The 19,075-nt window shown below is 50.3% G+C and overlaps 2 protein-coding genes and 1 pseudogene across 2 annotated transcripts; 2 read left to right on the top strand and 1 right to left on the bottom strand.

The window, feature by feature from the left end:
• The first annotated feature begins 320 nt into the window (after positions 1 to 320).
• On the top strand, positions 321 to 2,996 carry LOC129147286 (polycomb group RING finger protein 1-like; annotated as a pseudogene).
• A 743-nt stretch (positions 2,997 to 3,739) lies between these two features.
• Positions 3,740 to 6,818, top strand: LOC129147281 (M protein, serotype 24-like). The gene is made up of 2 exons (XM_054708748.1): positions 3,740 to 3,917; positions 5,660 to 6,818. The coding sequence occupies exon 2, from the start codon at positions 5,708 to 5,710 to the stop codon at positions 6,209 to 6,211; it is 504 nt and encodes a 167-aa protein (XP_054564723.1). The 5' UTR covers positions 3,740 to 3,917; positions 5,660 to 5,707; the 3' UTR covers positions 6,212 to 6,818.
• A 7,980-nt stretch (positions 6,819 to 14,798) lies between these two features.
• Positions 14,799 to 15,782, bottom strand: NPBWR1 (neuropeptides B and W receptor 1). Its single transcript, XM_008143297.3, has one exon. It carries the CDS (start codon positions 15,780 to 15,782, stop codon positions 14,799 to 14,801), a length of 984 nt encoding a protein of 327 aa, XP_008141519.2.
• Positions 15,783 to 19,075: the final 3,293 nt, after the last annotated feature.

Genomic DNA, 19,075 nt, shown 5'->3' with positions numbered 1-19,075 from the left:
CTCTCTCTCTCTCTCTCTCTCTCTCTCTCTCCCTTCCTCTCTCTAATCAGGACCAAATTTCCGAGTAGAAAAAGACCCACAGAGTCAAGACAGCAAACTTTATAGAATCATTTATTCCACAAACACGGAGTGCCTCCTGTGTCCGTATGTACGAGGCGCTGGAGGGGCCCTGACCTCTCAGTAAATGTCACTTTGTAACCAGACTTTTCCCTTTAGCCTCCACACTGTCACCTAAACTAGCTGAAGCCTCGAAACCTTGATTATGAGCCAGATGATGCAACTTTGCCACAACGTGGTGGTGCCGTTGCAGGCACAACGCTATGTTGGAAGGACAGGTGCGGGAGGAGGTTTTAGTGATAACATTGGAAAGGATGCGTGTTTCAGCAGCCCAGGCCCCGATGCCTGACTTCCACAGGTAAGAACCGTGATGCCCATCAGCCCTGTGAAGAAGGGGGCCTCATGGCTGTGTCTCACAGCCTGGGGTGCCAGGACACACACTGATGCTACCTGCCACTGACATGACCCCTGTTGGGACCGCAGGCAAAACCACTGTCCTGTTCCGGGCCCAGCTCCTGGGGCCCACACCCTCCACCACCTGTGTCACCCGTCAGAGGGGACAGAGTGGGAAGGCCTGCGAGGTGAGCGCTGTAACTCTTTCATCTGCTCTGGTTAGGGGACCTCGCCGCCCTCCCACCTGTATGTGGAGAGTGGGTGTGGACTTTGAAGTCCATTCCTGGCCAGTTCATGGAAAGGCCCACCTGGTTCCTGAAATCGGAGCCTGTATATCTTTGGAACTAGGACATGGGACTTGGATCAGGCTAAAAGTTGGGGATATAGAGATGAGCCAACCGCAGCCCCCGCCCTCCAAGAAAGACAAGCAATTACGGTAGAGCTGAGAGCATTTCCTCCATCATCAAATGCTCAGGGCCCACCGCGGGCCATGCACGGCCGGCCGACAGCATGGCCTGTGCTGTGGTGGTGCCTACAGTCCAGTGGGAAAGGCAGCAAATGAGAAGTCATGACATTGAACTTGGGTGAGCGTTAAGGTCAGGGGAGCAAGAGCCATGAGAATACAGAGCAGGGACGCTGACCTAGCCCAGGGGTCAGGAGGCCTCTTTGAGGTCATGACAGGTAGGCGCAGCAGGAATTCGCTGGGGGAGGCCGGAGGGAATGGGTGCCCCAGGAGTGTAGAGGTTGTGTTGGGGGGTGGTGAGGGGTGGGAAGAGATGACCTCAAGAGGTCAGATGTCAGGGGGCACAGGAGGACTTTGGCCTTCGTCTCAGCGGTGGTGGGAACTACTGAAGCTGTTACTCAGAACCCAGACCGGCCAGATGAGCGTCTGTGACGGCTGCCTCTGGCCTCAGGGTGGGGAAGAGCAGAGCCCATGGAGGAGTATCCCAGCTGTCAGGGTGAGCCCTTCCTTCTCAGAGATTCTGAGCAATGACCCTCAGAAGCTTCCAGCAACAACAGGCAGACGCACACGTCCGCGCACCCAGTCCAAATGGAGCGGGCGGCTGGCCTTCCGCTGCCCTGGACCGGTGACAAGGAGCCACTGGCTGCTTCCCACGGGGCGTGTCTGAGGGAAGTCTCTCCCTCCAGTCGGCCTCTCTGAGCCTCCCGGGACTTGCCCAGCTGGCTGCGCCCTGGCTTCTGGCCTGTCACAGCCGGAATAATGAGAGGAGACACGTGGGCCCGCGGCCAAGTCCTTCCACATCACCAAGTCGGGGCGGGAAAGGGGCCAGGCCTGGGAACCTGTGCCACCTCCCAAGCACCACAGGTGACGGCCCTCCCACACAGGGCCTGGCTCCCGGCCTTCCTTCCCTGGGAACTGTGTCACTCACCCAGCCTCTTGAGCCACTCTACGCTTTTTATTTATTATTTTTATTTTATTTTTTAAATATACTTTTTTCTTGATTTCAGAGAGGAAGGGAGAGGGAGAGAGAGATAGAAACATCAATGATGAGAGGGAATCATTGATCAGCTGCCTCCTGCACGCCCTGCACTGGGGATCGAGCCTGCAACCCGGGCATGTGCCCTGACCTGGAATTGAACCGTGACCTCCTGGTTCATAGGTCAACGCTCAACCACGGAGCCACGCCGGCCGGGCTCGATGGGCTATTTAGATTTCACTGGATGCATGTTAAAATCATATATGCAGGTCCGTCGTCGTATAGCCTCCCCTGGGAAAGGAAGGCCGGGCCAGTCCACGCGAAGGGAGCCCCCGCTATGCGCGGAGAGGTCCGCTGGGCGCAGGGGTGGTGTCAGCCCCCGGGGGCTAAGCCCATGCTGACCATGCAGGGAGGAGGTCCGAGTAAAAATCAAAGGCTTGAGTGAACACATCGTCTGCTGCCCGTGCGCTGGCTACTTCGTGGACGCCACCACCATCACAGAGTCTCCATACTTTCTGCAGAAGTTGTGTTGAGAAGTGCCTCCAAACCAGCGAGTACTGCCCCATGTGCAACAGCCACTGCTCACCCTCAGACTGGACCGGGTCACGCAGGGCATCGTGTACAAGCTGGTGCCTGGCTTGCAAGACAGTGAAGAGAAACGGGTCAGAGAGTTCTACCAGTCCCGAGGCTGGACCAAGGCACGCAGCCCGGCGGGCAAGAGCCAGCCCTGAGCCACCTCGGCCTGCCCGTCAGCAGCTTGGGCCATCCTAAAGCCCACGGCTATCGCCATGACGAGCGGCTGAGCTGTGCCCGGAGCGGCTGAGTTCTGGCAAAGACAAGAATAAAAGTGTCTTGCAGAACAAATATGTCCGATGTTCTGTTAGAGCTGAGGTTCGTCATCTCCGGAGGGTCCTCTGCCATCGCCTGATGCTAAATCCCCAGCACGTGCAGCTCCTTTTTGACAATGAGGTTCTCCCTGATCACGTGACCAAGGAGCAGGTATGGCTTTCCCGATGGTTCGGCAAGCCTGCCCCTTTGCTTTTACAGTACAGTGTGAAAGAGAAGAGGAGGTAGGGGCCACGCCCCTGTCCCATCCCTCTCCCTGCCCCTCCCCATATATTTATGTAAAATTAATTGTGGCTTTAGTTTTTGAAATAAAAACTTTTAAAAAGCAAATAAAAATAAAAAAAAAATAATAATATATGCAGCCCTCACCGGTTTGGCTCAGTGGATAGAGCATCGGCCTGCAGACTAAAGGGTCCCGGGTTCGATTCCAATCAAGGGCATGTACCTTGGTTGTGGGCATATCCCCAGTAGGGGGTGTGCAGGAGGCAGCTGATCGATGTTTCTCTCTCATCGATGTTTCTAGCTCTCTATCCCTCTCTCTTCCTCTCTGTAAAAAATCAATAAAATATATTTTAAAAAATCATATATGCAGTTTTATTTATTTTTTTAAATCAGCATATATGTATTGAAATTACATCCTTTGTAACTGTTTGCATTTAAGAGAAAGTTGAGATATCCACTGAACATCATGCAAGGACGTGCTTAGCTATTTCTCAAAGTTATTTAAAGGCGCAGGAGTGAGGAAATGCTGTGAGGAGCTGCTGCTGGGGGAGAGATGACAGCACAGTCGTCTGACTCGGGATGGAATGCTGCCTCCCCTGCTACCAGAGCTTTGAACTTGGGCAGGTACTGCCTGTCTTTGCGTTTGCATGTCTGTAAATGAAGGGCAGTTGTAATACTGACCCCTTCTGGTTGTTCTGGGAGTAACTGAGCTGGAGGAAGAGGCAGTAGCGATTGAGAAGGAAGTAGGAAGTAGAGATAAGGGTTGGCACAGAAGGGGACTTTCCATTTTGCTGAAGAAAGGCAAGGAGGAACCCCGTCACGAAAACAGATCCTGGCTCTCACAACCACATCAAAATTACAACTAAACTACAGAACAACCATCATCCAGAACTGCCTGAGAGAAATCTAGCTGAAGAGAAGCCCTACAACTAGAGATTTAAAGAAGCCACACTGAGCCTGGTATGTGGGGCCCAGACAAGGAGCGGGCTGGGCTGGCAGCACACAGACGTGTGGCGGATGAAAATTGGGAGGGATACCTCGGCTGTCCCGGCCTCACAGCAGGCCGCCCAGCCCCGGGTTCCAGGGCGGGAAGAGAAATCCCCATAACTTTCGGCTGTAGGAAGGAGCAGGGATTTGAGGCCAAAGGGAAGCAGGGCTCCTGGAGTCCCGGGCAGGACCCGGGCACTTAGACTCACTTCCTCTGAGTCCATTGCTGAGGCAGCCGCTTGAAAGGAACTGGAAATGGAATTGTTTGTTTTTGTTGTTTTGTTAAATCGTCTCCTGAGATGATTTTTTCCACTGCTTTTCAGAGAGAATGAAAAAGAGGGAGGGAGGGAGGGAGGGAGGGAGAGAGAGATATCAATGTGAGAGAGAAACATCAACTGGTTGCCTCCCACATGCGCCCAACCAGGGGCAGGAAGCGAAACCCTCCCGTGCGTGGGCGGAAGCTCTTACCCTGAGCAACACGGGCAAGGGCGAGGTCGTTGTTTTTTGTGGGTTTTTTTATGAGCCCTTCTCCAAAGAGCCTACATGCAAGGGCCATATCTGAGTCCCTGTCACATCCAACTGGCTTTTGATATGAATGGCCTGTCTTGGCTCGTGCTTCAGACATTCCTAAAATCATTCAAATAAGCAGCATCTGGCCTCAGCATGCCAGGCCCTCTCACAAAGCGGCCCCAGGCCCAGCACTAGCAGCATCTGGCCTTGGTTCGCAGCTTGGCGTCTCCTGGGCACCTCCAAGCCCAGCACAAGTAGCAGCCTTTGCAGATTGCTTTGTAGCTCAAGCCCCGTAGCCCTGGGCAGAACACAGGTGGTGGTTGACCTGGGCCAGCACCTCCTAGGAGGCCCCAGAGCCAGCACACCCGGTGGACAGCTTCAGACCATGTCGGAGCACCACAAACTTCCTCCGCAGGGGACACACTCAAGGGGTGGGCTCAGCAGGCACCACTGCCCCACAGAGGTGAGTCCAGCTCTGTGGGGTACGCCCTGCACAGCTGATCTTCCACAGTGGTTGGTACTTGCAGCCGATCGACCTGGGGGTAAATACCTCCCATTGAGGTGCCTACAGCAATCGAGGCTCAACAACAGGAGGAGGGTATACAGAGCACATGATGGTGTAGGTTGGGGCCACAACTGGAGTGCCCAGCTTGGGTGATCAGGGAGGCTGTGCCACTGGACCCTATAGGACACCTACTGTATTAGGCCACTCCACCAAGCCCAGGACACATAGCAGCTCTACCTAGTACACAGAAGCAGACACAGGGGAGATGCCAAAGCGGGGCGGGGGGGGAGGGGGAGGTGGGGAGAGGTGGGGAGACAAATAAACATGTCCCAAAGGAAAGAACAGAACAAAAGTCCAGAAAAAAATAAACAAAATGGAGACAAGCAATCTAATAGATGTATAGTTCCAAATACTGGTTTATAATGGTGGTACTCAGTGAACTTAGGGGAACAGTAGCTGAATTTAGAGAGAACTTTAACAGCATAAAAAAAGGACTTGGAGCCCTGGCCGAAGTGGCTCAGTTGTTTTGAGCATTGTCCCTTCTCCGAAGGGTCACTGGTTCGATTCCCAGTTAGGGCACATGCCCAGGTTATTGGAAGGAACCCTGATTGGGAGCGTATGGGAGGGAACAGATGTTTCTCTCTCACACTGATGTTTCTATCTCTATCTCTATCTCTCTCTGCCCCTCCCTTCCTTTTAGCCTAGAATCAATAAAAAATATATCCTCTGGTGAGGATTAAAAAAAGATATGGAAACCATAATAAAGTACTTGGAAACCATAAAAGGGGACATGGAAACCATAAAAGAAGACATGGAAACCATAAAAGGGGACATGGAAACCATAAAAGAAGACATAGAAATCATAAAAGAAGACATGGAAACCGTAAAACGGGACATGGAAACCGTAAAAGAAGACATGGGAACCGTAAAAGGGAACACGGGAACCATAAAAGAAGACGTAGAAATCATGAAAGGAGACATGGAAACCGTAAAACGGGACATGAAAACCGTAAAAGAAGACATGGAAACCGTAAAAGGGGACACGGGAACCATAGAAGAAGACGTAGAAATCATGAAAGGAGACATGGAAACCGTAAAACGGGACATGAAAACCGTAAAAGAAGACATGGAAACCGTAAAAGGAGACATGGAAACCGTAAAACGGGACATGAAAACCATAAAAGAGAACCAGTCCTCAGTGGCCCCTGGTCAGGGCCTGCCCCCATTGCACAGCCTGGGTCACCGTCCCTAGTGAGCACGGTATCTCACGGCGAGGAGAGTGGCCCTTCACCAGCCCAGCGAGGGGTCTCGGCCCTCAGTGAGCAGCAGCCAATCTCCAAAACACTCCTGGCCTGGAGCGGTGTCCTCGGGTGGAAGGAGAAGCCCAAACCAGGCACCAACACCCTGCTGATGCGGTCACTGCCTTGCCAGGTCTACGTGGACCAAGGTGAGAACCTGAAAACAGACCTTTGGCCTCAGAAGCTGATCATGGAGTTATTCCCCTCGCGGCTGCTGATCAAAATGGGCCATTTTATCAAAAAATCAAGCATAGTTCAATTCTCCTTCATCAATCTGGACCTGGAAACCCACAAAAGCCTCTACAGTATGATAGGCAACGACTCTGGTTTGATTCCTGTCAAGGGCACATGCCAGGTTGCAACTTGATCCCCAGTTGGGGTGGGGGGTGCAGGAAGCAGCCGATCAATGGTTCTCTCTCATCATTGATGTTTCTATCTCTCACTCTCCCTTCCTCTCTGAAATCAATAAAAATATATAAAAGTAAATAAATACATTTAAAGGTGTACTATAAAATTTAACTATAGTAACAAATGGTAATAATAAAGCTTAGATCCAATTTCTTTCAGGAATATATAAGAAATTCCCGCTGAAACCGGTTTGGCTCAGTGGATAGAGCGTCAGCCTGCGGACTGAAGGGTTCCGGGTTCGATTGCGGGCAAGGGCATGTACCTTGGTTGCGGGCACATCCCCAGTAGAGGTTGTGCAAGAGGCAGCTGATCGATGTTTCTCTATCATCGATGTTTCTAACTCTCTATCCCTCTCTCTTCCTCTCTGTAAAAAATCAATAAAATATATATTTTAAAAAAAGAAATATATAAGAAATTCCCTTTAAAACAGGATCCGTGGGATTCTCCAGTAAAGAGAACAAATAAAAATGCAGCAATAAGAATGTCAGTTGAGCCCAGCTGGTGTTGCTCAGTGGTTGAGTGTTGGTTGACTAGGAAATAGGAGGTCACAGTTTGATTTCTGGTCTGGGCATGTGCCCAGGTTGTGGGCTTGATCCCCAGTAGGGAATGTGCAGGAGGCAGCTGATCAATGATTCTCTCTCATTATTGATGCTGCTAACTCTCCCTTTCCCTTCCCCTCTCTGAAATCAATTATATATATATAAAACCATTACGACCAGTTGACCGAACAACCAGTCAACTGTTTACTCTGATGTGCACTGACCACCAGGGGGCAGACGCTCAATGCAGGAACTGCCCCCTGATGGTCAGTGCGCTCCCACAGCCAACCTCCGATGGCCAGCCAACCTCCCACGGTCCCTCCCCTTGGCTGGCCCCAATAAGCCCCGATTGCCAGCCAGGCCGAGGGACCCCACCTGTGCATGAATTTGTGCACCGGGCCCCTAGTGTATGTATATATACAATGAGTGTCCAGATTATTATGATCTCTGAATGCATAATAATCTGGCCACTAAATGTACTTTTCTTGAGTACCTCATTTATTTGATATCAAAGATACTATAAATCATGCACCTGATCAGTTTTTCCCTTTGCACTGGCTGATAGAAAGCTCAGGGCAAATAGGTGGGTGATCTCCAGCAAAAGCCTAGAATACTTTTGGTACCCATTTGAGATACAAATACACTAAGTGGCCAGATTATTATGCGTTCAGAGATCATAATAATCTGGCCACTCAGTATATATATTTAAAGAACACCGGTTGTATGAGAGGCAGGAGTTACAGGTATAAAAACAACATCCTATAGGACAGTGGTTCTCAACCTTTCTAATGCCACGACCCTTTAATACAATTCCTCATGTTGTGGTGACCCCAACCATAAAATTATTTTCGTTGCTACTTGTGTTTTCCGATGGTCTTAGGCTCATCGAACAGCAGCGGTTCGCCTAAGACCATCGGAAAACACAGATATTTACATTACGATTCATAACAGTAGCAAAATTACAGTTATGAAGTAGCAACGAAAATAATTTTATGGTTGGGGGTCACCACAACATGAGGAAGTCTATTAAAGGGTCGCGCCATTAGAAAGGTTGAGAACCACTGCTATAGGAGAATATGGATAACACACTTGGTACTTTTATAGGTGTAAATGTATCTTTTCTAATATGATTGCTTCATTCATATCACCTATACTCAATAGTCTCTTATAATTCACTGCTGTTTAAAGCAAAAGAACTTCTCAAATGGATGAGCCACTTACAACATCTATTTGTTGTTAACTATTTAGTATCCACCAATGGGAAGCCCCTGTTTTGGGGAGCACACCACCTCTCCTACATTGCTGCCCATAGGCAACTTAACGGTGAAGTCCCACCCGCTCTTTCCGTGGGGTGCAGCAGTCATCGAGTCACCCTCAGGCACCACTTCTGGTCGCGCAGTCTTCTCCAGATGATCCAGGTTTCACGGGAAGATGCAAAGCTGCCTCCCTGGGCGTCTGTGTGTGCAGGACTCACCGGAGGCCTTTGTGGGGAATGCAAAGTACTCTCGCTGCCGGTCGGTATTTGAAGAAATCCTTTAATCCAGTTCTGGCTTGTGGGAAACATGTAGTTTCATCCATTTTAAGAGCTTCTCAGAGATGTCATTTTAACCTTTCTTCCCTTTTTAAATTTTAACTGATAGGATATATCTTCATGTAACTTTATGATTTATGGTATAAATAAATGTCTCTTGCCTTAAACTCAAGGACAGTGTTACCCAAGACAAAACTCCATTCTATGGAAACAGAGGGGCCCTTAACACTGTTCTCCATACGTGGTGCTCCCTGGAGCACAACCCCATGTGGAAGGAACATGCAGATTCTAACGAATGTGGTACTTTTGTAGTTCAGCTGTGCGTGCAGCCAGCGCTGGCCAAGGAATTTTTATTCTTAAAAGATCTTTAACAACGCCATACACTTTCTCTGAGTTAGGACTGAAGTTTTACTATCAAACCTTTTCCTCCCTTTGTACCACATGATGTAATATTAAGTATATATTGCCTGATCCATTAAATATTTCAAAGACATCAATGTTTTCTATGATCTAGTAATTTCAAATTATACCTGGCAACCAATTTCCTCTCCGCTGGAATAGGTTGAAGCAGTTTCTAGAAAACAGGTGGCTCTGGTTGATCCCGATTGGTCTTGGTGGGTCTGGTCAAATCGATCCACTTCCTTGTATCTCACTTTCTCTGTATATACAGTGGGGACCCAGGTGCCAGACCCAAATCTGCTCAATCTAAGACAATTATGTGACGCAGCCTCTGATCTCTTCCCTAATGTAGATAAGCATAGCTGATTGCCATGTGTGTAGGATATTGCTTGCTGTTTTTCCCCCCAGCGTGTTGCTGAGGAAAGGAGAGTTTTCAGTAACTGAGAGGGTTTTTCTGGTTATGTTATTTTTTATTTTTTTTTCAATATATATTTTATTGATTTTTTTACAGAGAGGAAGGGAGAGGGATAGAGAGTCAGAAACATCGATGAGAGAGAAACATCCATCAGCCGCCTCCTGCACGCCCCCCACCTGGGGATGTGCCCGCAACCGAGGTACGTGCCCTTGACCGGAATCGAACCCGGGACCCTTCCGTCTGCAGGCCGACGCTCTATCCACTGAGCCACGCCAGCCAGGGCTGGTTATGTTATTGGTGAAAGTGAGGTACCCTCGCCCCACTGGGTGCTGGGGGTCAGATCTGTACGAAATCGAGGGAAGATGAGTGATTTTTATTTGCATGGAGTTACATCTCTGGGTTTTCAAAGTCCCATTTCCCTTAATGCAGCCCTGGGAGATGTGCAGCTGGGGAGGGATAGAGCTAGCAGCAAAGCCAGCACCAAGTTGCCATTCCCTGGGGGAACTGAGTCGGGTACAGCATCGGGCTAGTTGTAGTCCATCAGCCCATTAATGTAGGAGCGTGAGAGCTCTGCGAGCCAGGGCTCAAGAGAGCCAACGCCTTCGTTTAGGAGCTTCAGTATCTCAAATCTTCCCGTGCTTGCAGTGGCCACATCTACCCTGGCCAATGACTGTTCCCAGGGGTGACTGACAGGCAAGTACCTTCCCCATGTCACCCAGACTTTACTGGGCACGGGTCTATTCTTCCCCCTGTCCAGTCCCGTTCCCCAGCAGTGGACAGACTGGTGGCAAAGCGGCACAAATGACTGTAATATTTGGTCTTCCCCTTGCTTCTTTACAGTTATTCCTCACTAGGTCAAATTGCTGTGGTGTCAGAGCCTCTGCCTTGCGTGCATCTGAGCCATGTCTGTGCTCACTGTTAGCTAAAACAGTTATGGGTGTGCTATAAGCTATCACTCACCACACAGGCTGCTCAAATATTCAAGAGACGGGGTTTGTGATTATATGATAACAACATAGCATCCTTTTACTGCCCCTGCATATGTTCTAGAATTGTTGTGCTCGTCAGCAGTTATATATCATTTTCACAATCAAAATCAAGAGGGAATATTTAATTCATAATCTTGTCCTGTCAAATCCCTCCTATTTATTTACTGCTTATCCATTGAATAATTTTTTAAAAATAATTTTTTATTGATTTCAGGAAGGAAGGGAGAGAAAGAGATGGAAACATCAATGATGAGAGAGAATCACTGATTGGCAGCCTCCTGCAGGACCCCTATTGGAGATTAAGCCTGCAACCCGAGCATGTGCCCTTGACTGGAATCGAACCCGGGACCCTTCAGTCTGCAGACCGATGCTCTATCTAGTGAGCCAAACCAGCCAGGGCCGTTGAATAACTTGTTCATGAAGGCAGTATTTTATTTTATTTTTGTTTTGTTAATCCTCACCCAAGCATGTTTTCCATTGATTTTTAGAGAGAGTGGAAGGGAGGGGGAGAGACAGAGAGAGAGAGAAACATCGATGTGAGAGAGACACATCAATTGGTTGCCTCCTGCATGTACCCCTACCAGGGCTGGGGATTGAGCCTGCAGCCAAGGTATGTGCCCTTGCCTGGAATTGAACCAGGAATCCTTCAGTCCGCAGGCCAACACTCTATCCACTGAGCCAAACCAGCTAGGGCATGAAGGCAATATTTTAAAAATTAAGAGTGCATATACACTAAAGTGATTGGATTATGGATTTCGATGTTCTCGGGCAATAGAATATTCACGTATGACACAGAATGTTTCAGCTTTTATTTTAAACTGCGCTTCTCTCAGGGTGGACTAACAGTCTGCATTGCTCAAGAGAGAGCCTAAACACGTGCCTTACATAACCTGACCAACTGAACTAAGACCAAACAGACATTTTTAAATACCAGAAGAGGTATAACCAAATAACAGTTTACACGAAGATTGCAAGAATTCAACACCGAGTTAAAACCTCTGTAATACAATGAGGTAAATAAACTCTACTTTTAATGTGGCTACTTGCATATTTATTCTACTGAAGACACAGCATAAAAAGGAAGTTTGAGACATACATTCTGGACTTCTACATGTTAATCTGAAGGCTACAACCTAGAAATAACAATACAACAGTTTAGCCACTGATTTAGAAAGCCAGGGTGACACTGAACTGCTGAGCCCTGTTTAATCAACCACGGGCTATAATAGGATGCAACACAACACGGTGATGTGGACAACAGAACGGTTTGTATATTTGTCCAGCAGTCCTAGCTGAGATTCAAGGCAGCTCCAGATCGGCCTGCGTGGGGCTGACACGGTGGGCAGATGGGTCACCCTGCTCTCCCCATCTGTGTCCGGAGGATGTCAAAGTGTAGTCACTGAGGTTATGAAGGCAGATGGGGTTTCAAATCCAGGTGATTGTACCTGGTTCTGTTTGTGACCACTTTACTCTGCGTTCATCACCTTAGATGGTCTAGCAACTATTCTAAGCTTAAAACTTCAATTTTTAAAAATTACTGAGAGCCCTAGCCGGTTTGGCTCAGTGGATTAGAGCATAGGCCTGTGGACTAAAGGGTCCCGGGTTTGATTCCAGCCAAGGGCACATGCCCAGGTTGTGGGCTCCATCCCCAGTAGGGGGCGTGCAGGAGGCAGCTGAGCAGTGATTTTCTCTCATCATTGATGTTTCTATCTCTCTCTCCCTCTCCCTTCCCCACTGAAATCAATAAAAATATATTCTAAAAAAATTACTGAGGATTCCTAAAAGAATTTTTGAGTCATAAAAAAATCAATAAAATGTTTCCAAGAAACCTGAGAAATACTACGATGAATTCCAAGAGGCCCTCTGAGGCCCACTGGCAGAGGACTGTTCGAAGGCCACAATGCCCGTCATCTGACATGTACTGGAGAGGAAAAACTGTATTTTGAACAATGTATTATTATTGGTCACCCAAGGTAGGTTTCTAAATTTACATTTTCTAAACTTACAGCTATGTGTTATCCCATTTTCCCTAATAACTTTGAGAGCTAAAGAAGCAATCCTTACTCACCCAGATCAGAGAGGGAGTTTGCAGAGCCCCACCCAAGAGAGACGTTTCCCCTTCCACATATTTTCAAAAATGTACTTTGAACCAAAGTAATGGAGAAACTGATTAATGCCCATTAAATTAAGGAAACAAAACCTGATGGTGACACTAATGCTTTTTCTCACACTTAACACCAAGCCATAGGAAACAGATATTTGTAGAAATTTTCATTTCTGTTTTGAATTCATCCCAAATAAAAAAAAATACCTTTTTTAAAAAACTGTAGTCAATGACCATGGTCTGGTGAAGGCTCTGCCCTCATGTCTGAGATGCAAACTGCAGATGGTTGGACAAAGTGTCGATCTTCTCTCTTACTCCACTTTCATCTCTCTTCAGTGGACAGAAAATAAAGGTTGCCGCCCTAGCTGGTTTGGCTGAATGGATAGAGCACTGGCCTGGGGACTGAAGGGTCCCAGGTTCCATTCCCGCCAAGGGCACATGCCTGGGTTGTGGGCTCGATCCCCAGTAGGGGGGGTGCAGGAGGCAGCCAATCAATGATTCTCTCTCATCATTGATGTTTCTATCTCTCTCTCCCTCTCTTCCTCTCTAAAATCAATAAAATATATTTTAAAAAATAAATAAAGGTTGCAGGCCGACTCCCCTGTGATTCCAGAACCAGGTATTGACCAGGTTCACTTAACTTCCAGGTGCTATCTGAGACTCAGGAATAAAGCCCATGGAATCCATAGCTGCCAGTGGAAAGAAATCCAGTAGAGAGAAATATAAGGGCAGATTCATTTCAGCTTCCTGGCCGTCCCTAAGCGAAAGAGATGAAGAATACGAGGAAAAGAGAACGAAAGAATAATTTTGCATTTCTTTTTACCTCATTTGCTCCTCATAGACATTTATGAGGTTGGGACATTATCCATAATAAAAAAAAAAGGTAATATGCTAATTAGACCAGAAGTCCTTCCCGAGAAGCCAGCCCAGTCTGGGTGCCTGCGGGTGGCAGGAGGGAAGCCCGTGCAGGCAGCCGGGGGCAGAAAGGCCTACTCTTGCACGAATTGTCCTGCGTCGGGCCCGCTAGGATATTTATAAAGTTCTCAATCCTGAAAAGCAATTGCAATGAACTGGTCCGAGTTCTAGGAGAGGTCCACGGGGAGAAAGCAGCGTGAGGGTAACGAAGTCCTCTGCAGAAAGAAGCGATTATTCCTAATCCGACGGTGTAAGCAGCAGGTTCGCAGGCTCGCGATCCCTTTTAGGACGCCGCGCGCTGGGCCGCTGGTTCCGCCAGGGAGCGCCACAGCCCCGCGCCTGGGCAACTCGGGCTCCTGGCCGGTCCTGAGCCCGCGGAGCCCCCCAGAGCCCCCCAGAGCCCCCCAGAGCCCGAGTCCGGGAGCATTTTCAGGTGAGAGGAGGGGCAGAGGGGAGGGGACTGGTAAAGAAAGAAGGGGCTGGATCAGGAAGGGGGGTTATGACTAGTCTTAGCGCTGTTGTCAGGAGTCACAGCCAAACCCCAGCCTCCTTCCCCACACGCCTCCCCTTTCTCTCTCTTCTCTCTTCTGTTCCCCGCTCTCCCTCTCTCCGTCCCCGAGACTTCCCCGAAAAGGACCGAGGGGCCTCGTCCGCCATCACCGCGCACCCGGGCGAGGTGGGCGCGGAGCGCACGCGCCTGGACCCTTTTCTCGTGCCGTTAGAAGCTCGGGGGCGGTCAGGGGGGATGGGCAGGCTGTTCGCAGCTCCAGCAAAAGCTCGGTCAGTCGCTGCTGGAAACCAAAGCAGCGAAGTGCAGAGGCAAGTGCGGAGCCCACGAGCCGCCGCGTCCTCGGACCTCGCCCGCCCGAGGCAGCGCCGCGGGCTCCACCTAGAGCCGGGTTGCGCACGACTTGGGGGCCCGGAAAGCGAGCTGCGGAACGAGAAGGAAGTTCCCAGCCCTTCTCCCTTCCCCTTACTCTGCTCCCCCAACAAGTTCGGCGGGGTGCCCTTCGGCCTCAGGAAGCCGTCGGGCGCGTTCTCAGCCGCCGCTGTCCGCGCACTGGGTGTGCTTGCTCCAGCATCACCCAAAGGGCCGGGCAAGCTCAGCTTCCGGGCACGCCCAGGTCCGGGCCCGAGAATCTGCGTCTCCGGCAGGTCGGAAGGGGCGGAGGGTGGAAGATTGCAGGCCAGGGCCGGCGGTGCTGAGCGGGAGCGCGGGCCGCGGGGGGCGCGCGGGGGAGTCAGGCGGCGGGGCGGCAGGCCAGCAGCCGGCGGAGGCTCCTGCGGAAGCCGCCGTCCAGGAAGGCGTAGAGGAAGGGGTTGAGGCAGCTGCTGGCGTAGCTCAGGCTGGTGATGCCGTAGGAGACCGCGACGACCAGCGGCGTCTGCGGGAGGTCGGCGGCGAGCGCCACCACGGTGCTCAGGTGGTAGGGCGTCCAGCAGAGGAGGCACGCGGCCAGGATCGCCGCCACCAGCACCGTGACCCGCTTCTTGGCGCGGCCCAGGGCCTTGGCCTGCCCGTCGAGGCGCACGGCTCGCAGCCGGCACAGCAGGGCGAGGTAGAGGACGCAGATGGCCGTCACCGGGATGGCAAAGCCCAGCACGAGCGTGTAGAGGCGGCTCGCCCGCCACCACAAGGCCTCGGGCTGCGGGAAGACCAGCACGCACTGGCGCCGGCCCTGCTCCTCGTCGAGCCGGGCGAAGACGGCGAAGGGCAGCACCACCAGCGTCACCAGCGCCCACACCGCCAGGCTCACCGCGCGCGCCGCGCCGTACGTGCGCCCCGCCACCCGGCGCGCCTCGGCCGCGGCCAGCACCACCAGGTAGCGGTCGGCGCTCATGACGGCGAGGAAGTAGAGGCTGGAGAAGGTGTTGTACTGGTCGATGGCCACGGTGAGCTTGCACAGGAGCTCCCCGAAGGGCCACCGCCGCAGCAGCAGGTCGGCGATGTTGATGGGCAGAACCAGCGTGAAGAGCTCGTCGGCGACGGCCAGGTTGAGGAGGAACAGGTTGGTGACGTTCTTGCGCGGCGTCCGCAGCAGCACGAACAGCACCGCCGAGTTGCCCGCCAGCCCCACGGCGCAGATCACCGCGTACACCACGGCCACGGCCACGGCCACGGCCGCCGGCGGCGGCGGCGGGCTGGACGCGTTGGGGCAGCCCAGCGCGAAGCCGGGGTCCGACGCGTTGGAGGGCCCCAGCTCCCAGGACGACGCGTTGGGCATCCCGGCGAGGGTGGGGGTGCGGCCGATTCCGTTTTCTCCGCCGCCGTCCCGCGGGGCTCCGAGCCCTGCTCTGGTCCTTCCGGGGAGGCACCTTCTTAGCCCACGGTCGCCGCGGACTCCGGGGGCTGCAGAGCCGAAGGAGAGCACAGGTGGGGCTCCTGGGCGTGCGGCTTTAGCTGAAAGTGCGCGGCCGGGGGTCAGGGACGGCTCCCCACACCTGCTCCACGTGACCGCTCTCTGCCACCTGTGGAAATCACATTCTAATCAGCTGAATACAGGAAAGCGAAAACAATCTTTTCACAGGAAAAATAGAGACCCGTCTCCCCTGTTTTAGGACACCCTGGCAGACCCGCGTCACTCCAGCGAACTCTGCAATGGCAAGCAAGCTTCGCCCCCCCGGGTTTCTGGGCGCCTGGGGTAGCAGCAAGCTCAGCCACAATCTCAGCCTCACCTGCCTGGGCGAGGGTCTGCTTTTTTCTTTCCGGAGAGGTCGGGAGAGGAGGCCCCGGCTGCTGCGGAGGCTGCGGGGCCAGCCGCTGGGCGTCAGCCTCCTGGCGCAGCCGGGAGCCGGCAACTCGCGCCTCCGCGCTCCCGCCCGTGCGCCTGGAAGCTTAGAGTTGGCGCAGCCTCAATGCACTCTGCTGGCCCGACCGCCACCCATCACCCCCACCCCCTCCATCACCCCCACCTTCCCTACCACCCCAACCCCAAGTGAAACAGCCGTGGAATAGAGAAGAACAATAACTCAAAAATCACAGAATTCTTTTCTTTCTTCCAGTAGTGTAACCTCATCCCATTTGAACTGGTAAAAAGCTCTCCTGTTAAGATTTTAAGAAAACCAGAGTTAGAGTGTATTGTAAACGGAGAACAATGCAGTTGATGCTTCCATTCTATTTTTTTAAACCTCATACCGCAATTGTAAAATGCAAATTACCCGTTTTTCTAATACTCTGGTCTTCTCAACGTTACAAGATTGTTAGTATCAAAGAATGGTCCACAATTTGAGATATTTTAGGCTTTCTAAAAATATATGTAAGCAAGGACTTTATTGACAAAGGCAAACTGCTTCTGATAGCCTTCGAGGGTATGTTTCATAAAGCAAGTTGTTCAAACACTGCCTGACCCGCCCCCTGAAAACCACCCTGCAGACTCAGGGGCGTTGATGAGGGACACAGCGCAGGGGCCTTCCTGTCTCCAACCTCTGACTCCCGGAGCTCTGACTTCTTGCTCTCTAAAGCGGAACTCCCCTGGGCACCTGCCCTTTGGGGACTGAATGAAATAAACTAAACATCAGTTCTTCCCAATTCCTATTTTCTTCCTCCGCCTTCCCTTTGGGAGAGTCAGCAATTAAAACCACAGAATTTCACCCAGTTTCCTTTTATGTTCCTTTCACAAGATCAGGCAAATGCTCCAATGAAGTGCATTTTTAGTCATTTATGGTGCATTTTTATTTATTTATTTTTATTGATTTCAGAGAGGAAGGGAGAGGGAGAGAGAGAAACATCAATGATGAGAGAGGATCATTGATTGGCTGCCTCCTGCACGCCCCCTACTGGGGATTGAGCACATGCCCTTGACTGGAATAGAACCTGGGACCCTTCAGTCTGCAGGCCAAGGCTCTATCCACTGAGCCAAACCAGCTAGGGCTATGATGCATGTTTAGAGGAGAGGGTCTGGGCCTCTGACAGACCGGAAGTAGCCAGCAGAAGAAGCCTCTAGGGATGGAAATACAAACTTTCCTTTACCCACTTATGTGCCCCCAGCAGGGATTGAACCTGCAACCTAGAGATGTGCCCCCACTGGGAATAGAACTGGCAATCTTTTGATGTATGGGGCGATGCTCCAACCAACTAAGCCATCTGGTCAGGGCTCCCCTTCATTTTTGAAGGCTGTTTCACTGGATGTGAAATTCAAAACTTTCAGTTGTTTTATTGCAACAGTTCTAATATTTTTCTACTTTCTTGCTTCCATTGTTATTTATTGGAGGTGTGGTTTTCTGTCTTACTGTAGCTGTTTTGAAAGTAATTTGCCTTTTCTCTATAATTGTTCTTTTTAAAAGAGTTTATTTTAGAGAGAAAGAAACATTGAGTGAGAGAGAAACATCATTCGGCTGCTCCCCTCTCTCCCGCCCCATGCATCTCAACCCGGGACCAAACCTGCAACTGTGTGTGGTGACTGGAGATTGAACTAGCTACCTTTCTGTGTATGGGAGGACGCGCTAACCAACGGAGCCACACCTGGGCTATAATTATGCTTTAATTATGTTTTTGACTGTGTCTTTTAGAAGCTATACTATGACAGCCTAGGGGGAGATTTTCTTTCGGCTTATCCAGGTTTGAATTTTAGAGCTTCTAAAATTTGTGACTTGATATTTTATTTTAATTTTGGGAAATTTTCAGCATTCTCTCATCAAGTTTTGGTTCTGTCCCATTCTCTTTCTTCTTCCTTGCTGGGAGTCCTATTACATGTGTGTTAGACCTCCATTATCTTTTCTGTGTGTTTCCCATCCTTTCTCTCTCTGTACTTCAATCTGATCCCATAAAGCCTGGCTTTTTTGGTTGCTCCCCAGCACCTTCAAATAGTTGTTTCACTCTTTTTCTCGAAGTTTTAATCATAGTTCGTAATTAGGAGCAGAAGTTAATATATAAAGTTTTCTATCCAGTGGGTTCTTGAATAACACTGTTTCATTCATTATTGATGAGATGCCATTTATATCAATTAACCTATGATAAAATTGGTATACATTGTTTCACTTTAAGTTGCATAACCTATTGATGACCTTGAGGACTTACTGTACAGTACAATGCCAAATTAAAAAGTGCCCTAGTCGGTTTGGCTCAGTGAATATAGTGTCGGCCTAGGATTTTAAAAAAGTATAGCACCACCACCACCACCACACCACCCCACCACCCCACCACACACACAAAAAAATATAAATAGATAAATAAATAAATAAATAAATAAATAAATAAAGTATAGTCCAGCCGGCCTGGCTCAGTGGTTGAGCATCGACATATGAACCAGGAGGTCGCGGTTGGATTCCTGGTCAGGACTCAATCCCCAGTGTGGGGCATGCAGGAAGTGGCTGATCAATGATTCTCTCTCATCATTGGTGTTTTCATTTCTCTCTCTCTCCCTTCCTCTCTGAAATCAACAAAAAACATACATATTTTTAAAAATATATTTGTAGCCTGGCTGGTATAGCTCAGTGGTTGAGTGTCAACTCACGAACCAAGAGATTACAGGTTCAATTCCTGGTTAGGGCACATGCCCGAGTTGTGGACTTGATCCCC

Source organism: Eptesicus fuscus, chromosome 19 (assembly GCF_027574615.1).
Source record: "Eptesicus fuscus isolate TK198812 chromosome 19, DD_ASM_mEF_20220401, whole genome shotgun sequence".
Taxonomy (NCBI): Eukaryota; Metazoa; Chordata; class Mammalia; order Chiroptera; family Vespertilionidae; genus Eptesicus; species Eptesicus fuscus.
The sequence above is the reverse complement of the archived record's forward strand: the minus strand, read 5'-3'. Positions and strand labels throughout refer to the sequence as shown.

What these genes read in the sequence shown, in the direction of transcription:
- NPBWR1 (XM_008143297.3), bottom strand. Translation starts at nt 15,782, where the DNA reads ATGCCCAACGCGTCGTCCTGGGAGCTGGGGCCCTCCAACGCGTCGGAC.
- LOC129147281 (XM_054708748.1), top strand. Translation starts at nt 5,708, where the DNA reads ATGGAAACCATAATAAAGTACTTGGAAACCATAAAAGGGGACATGGAA.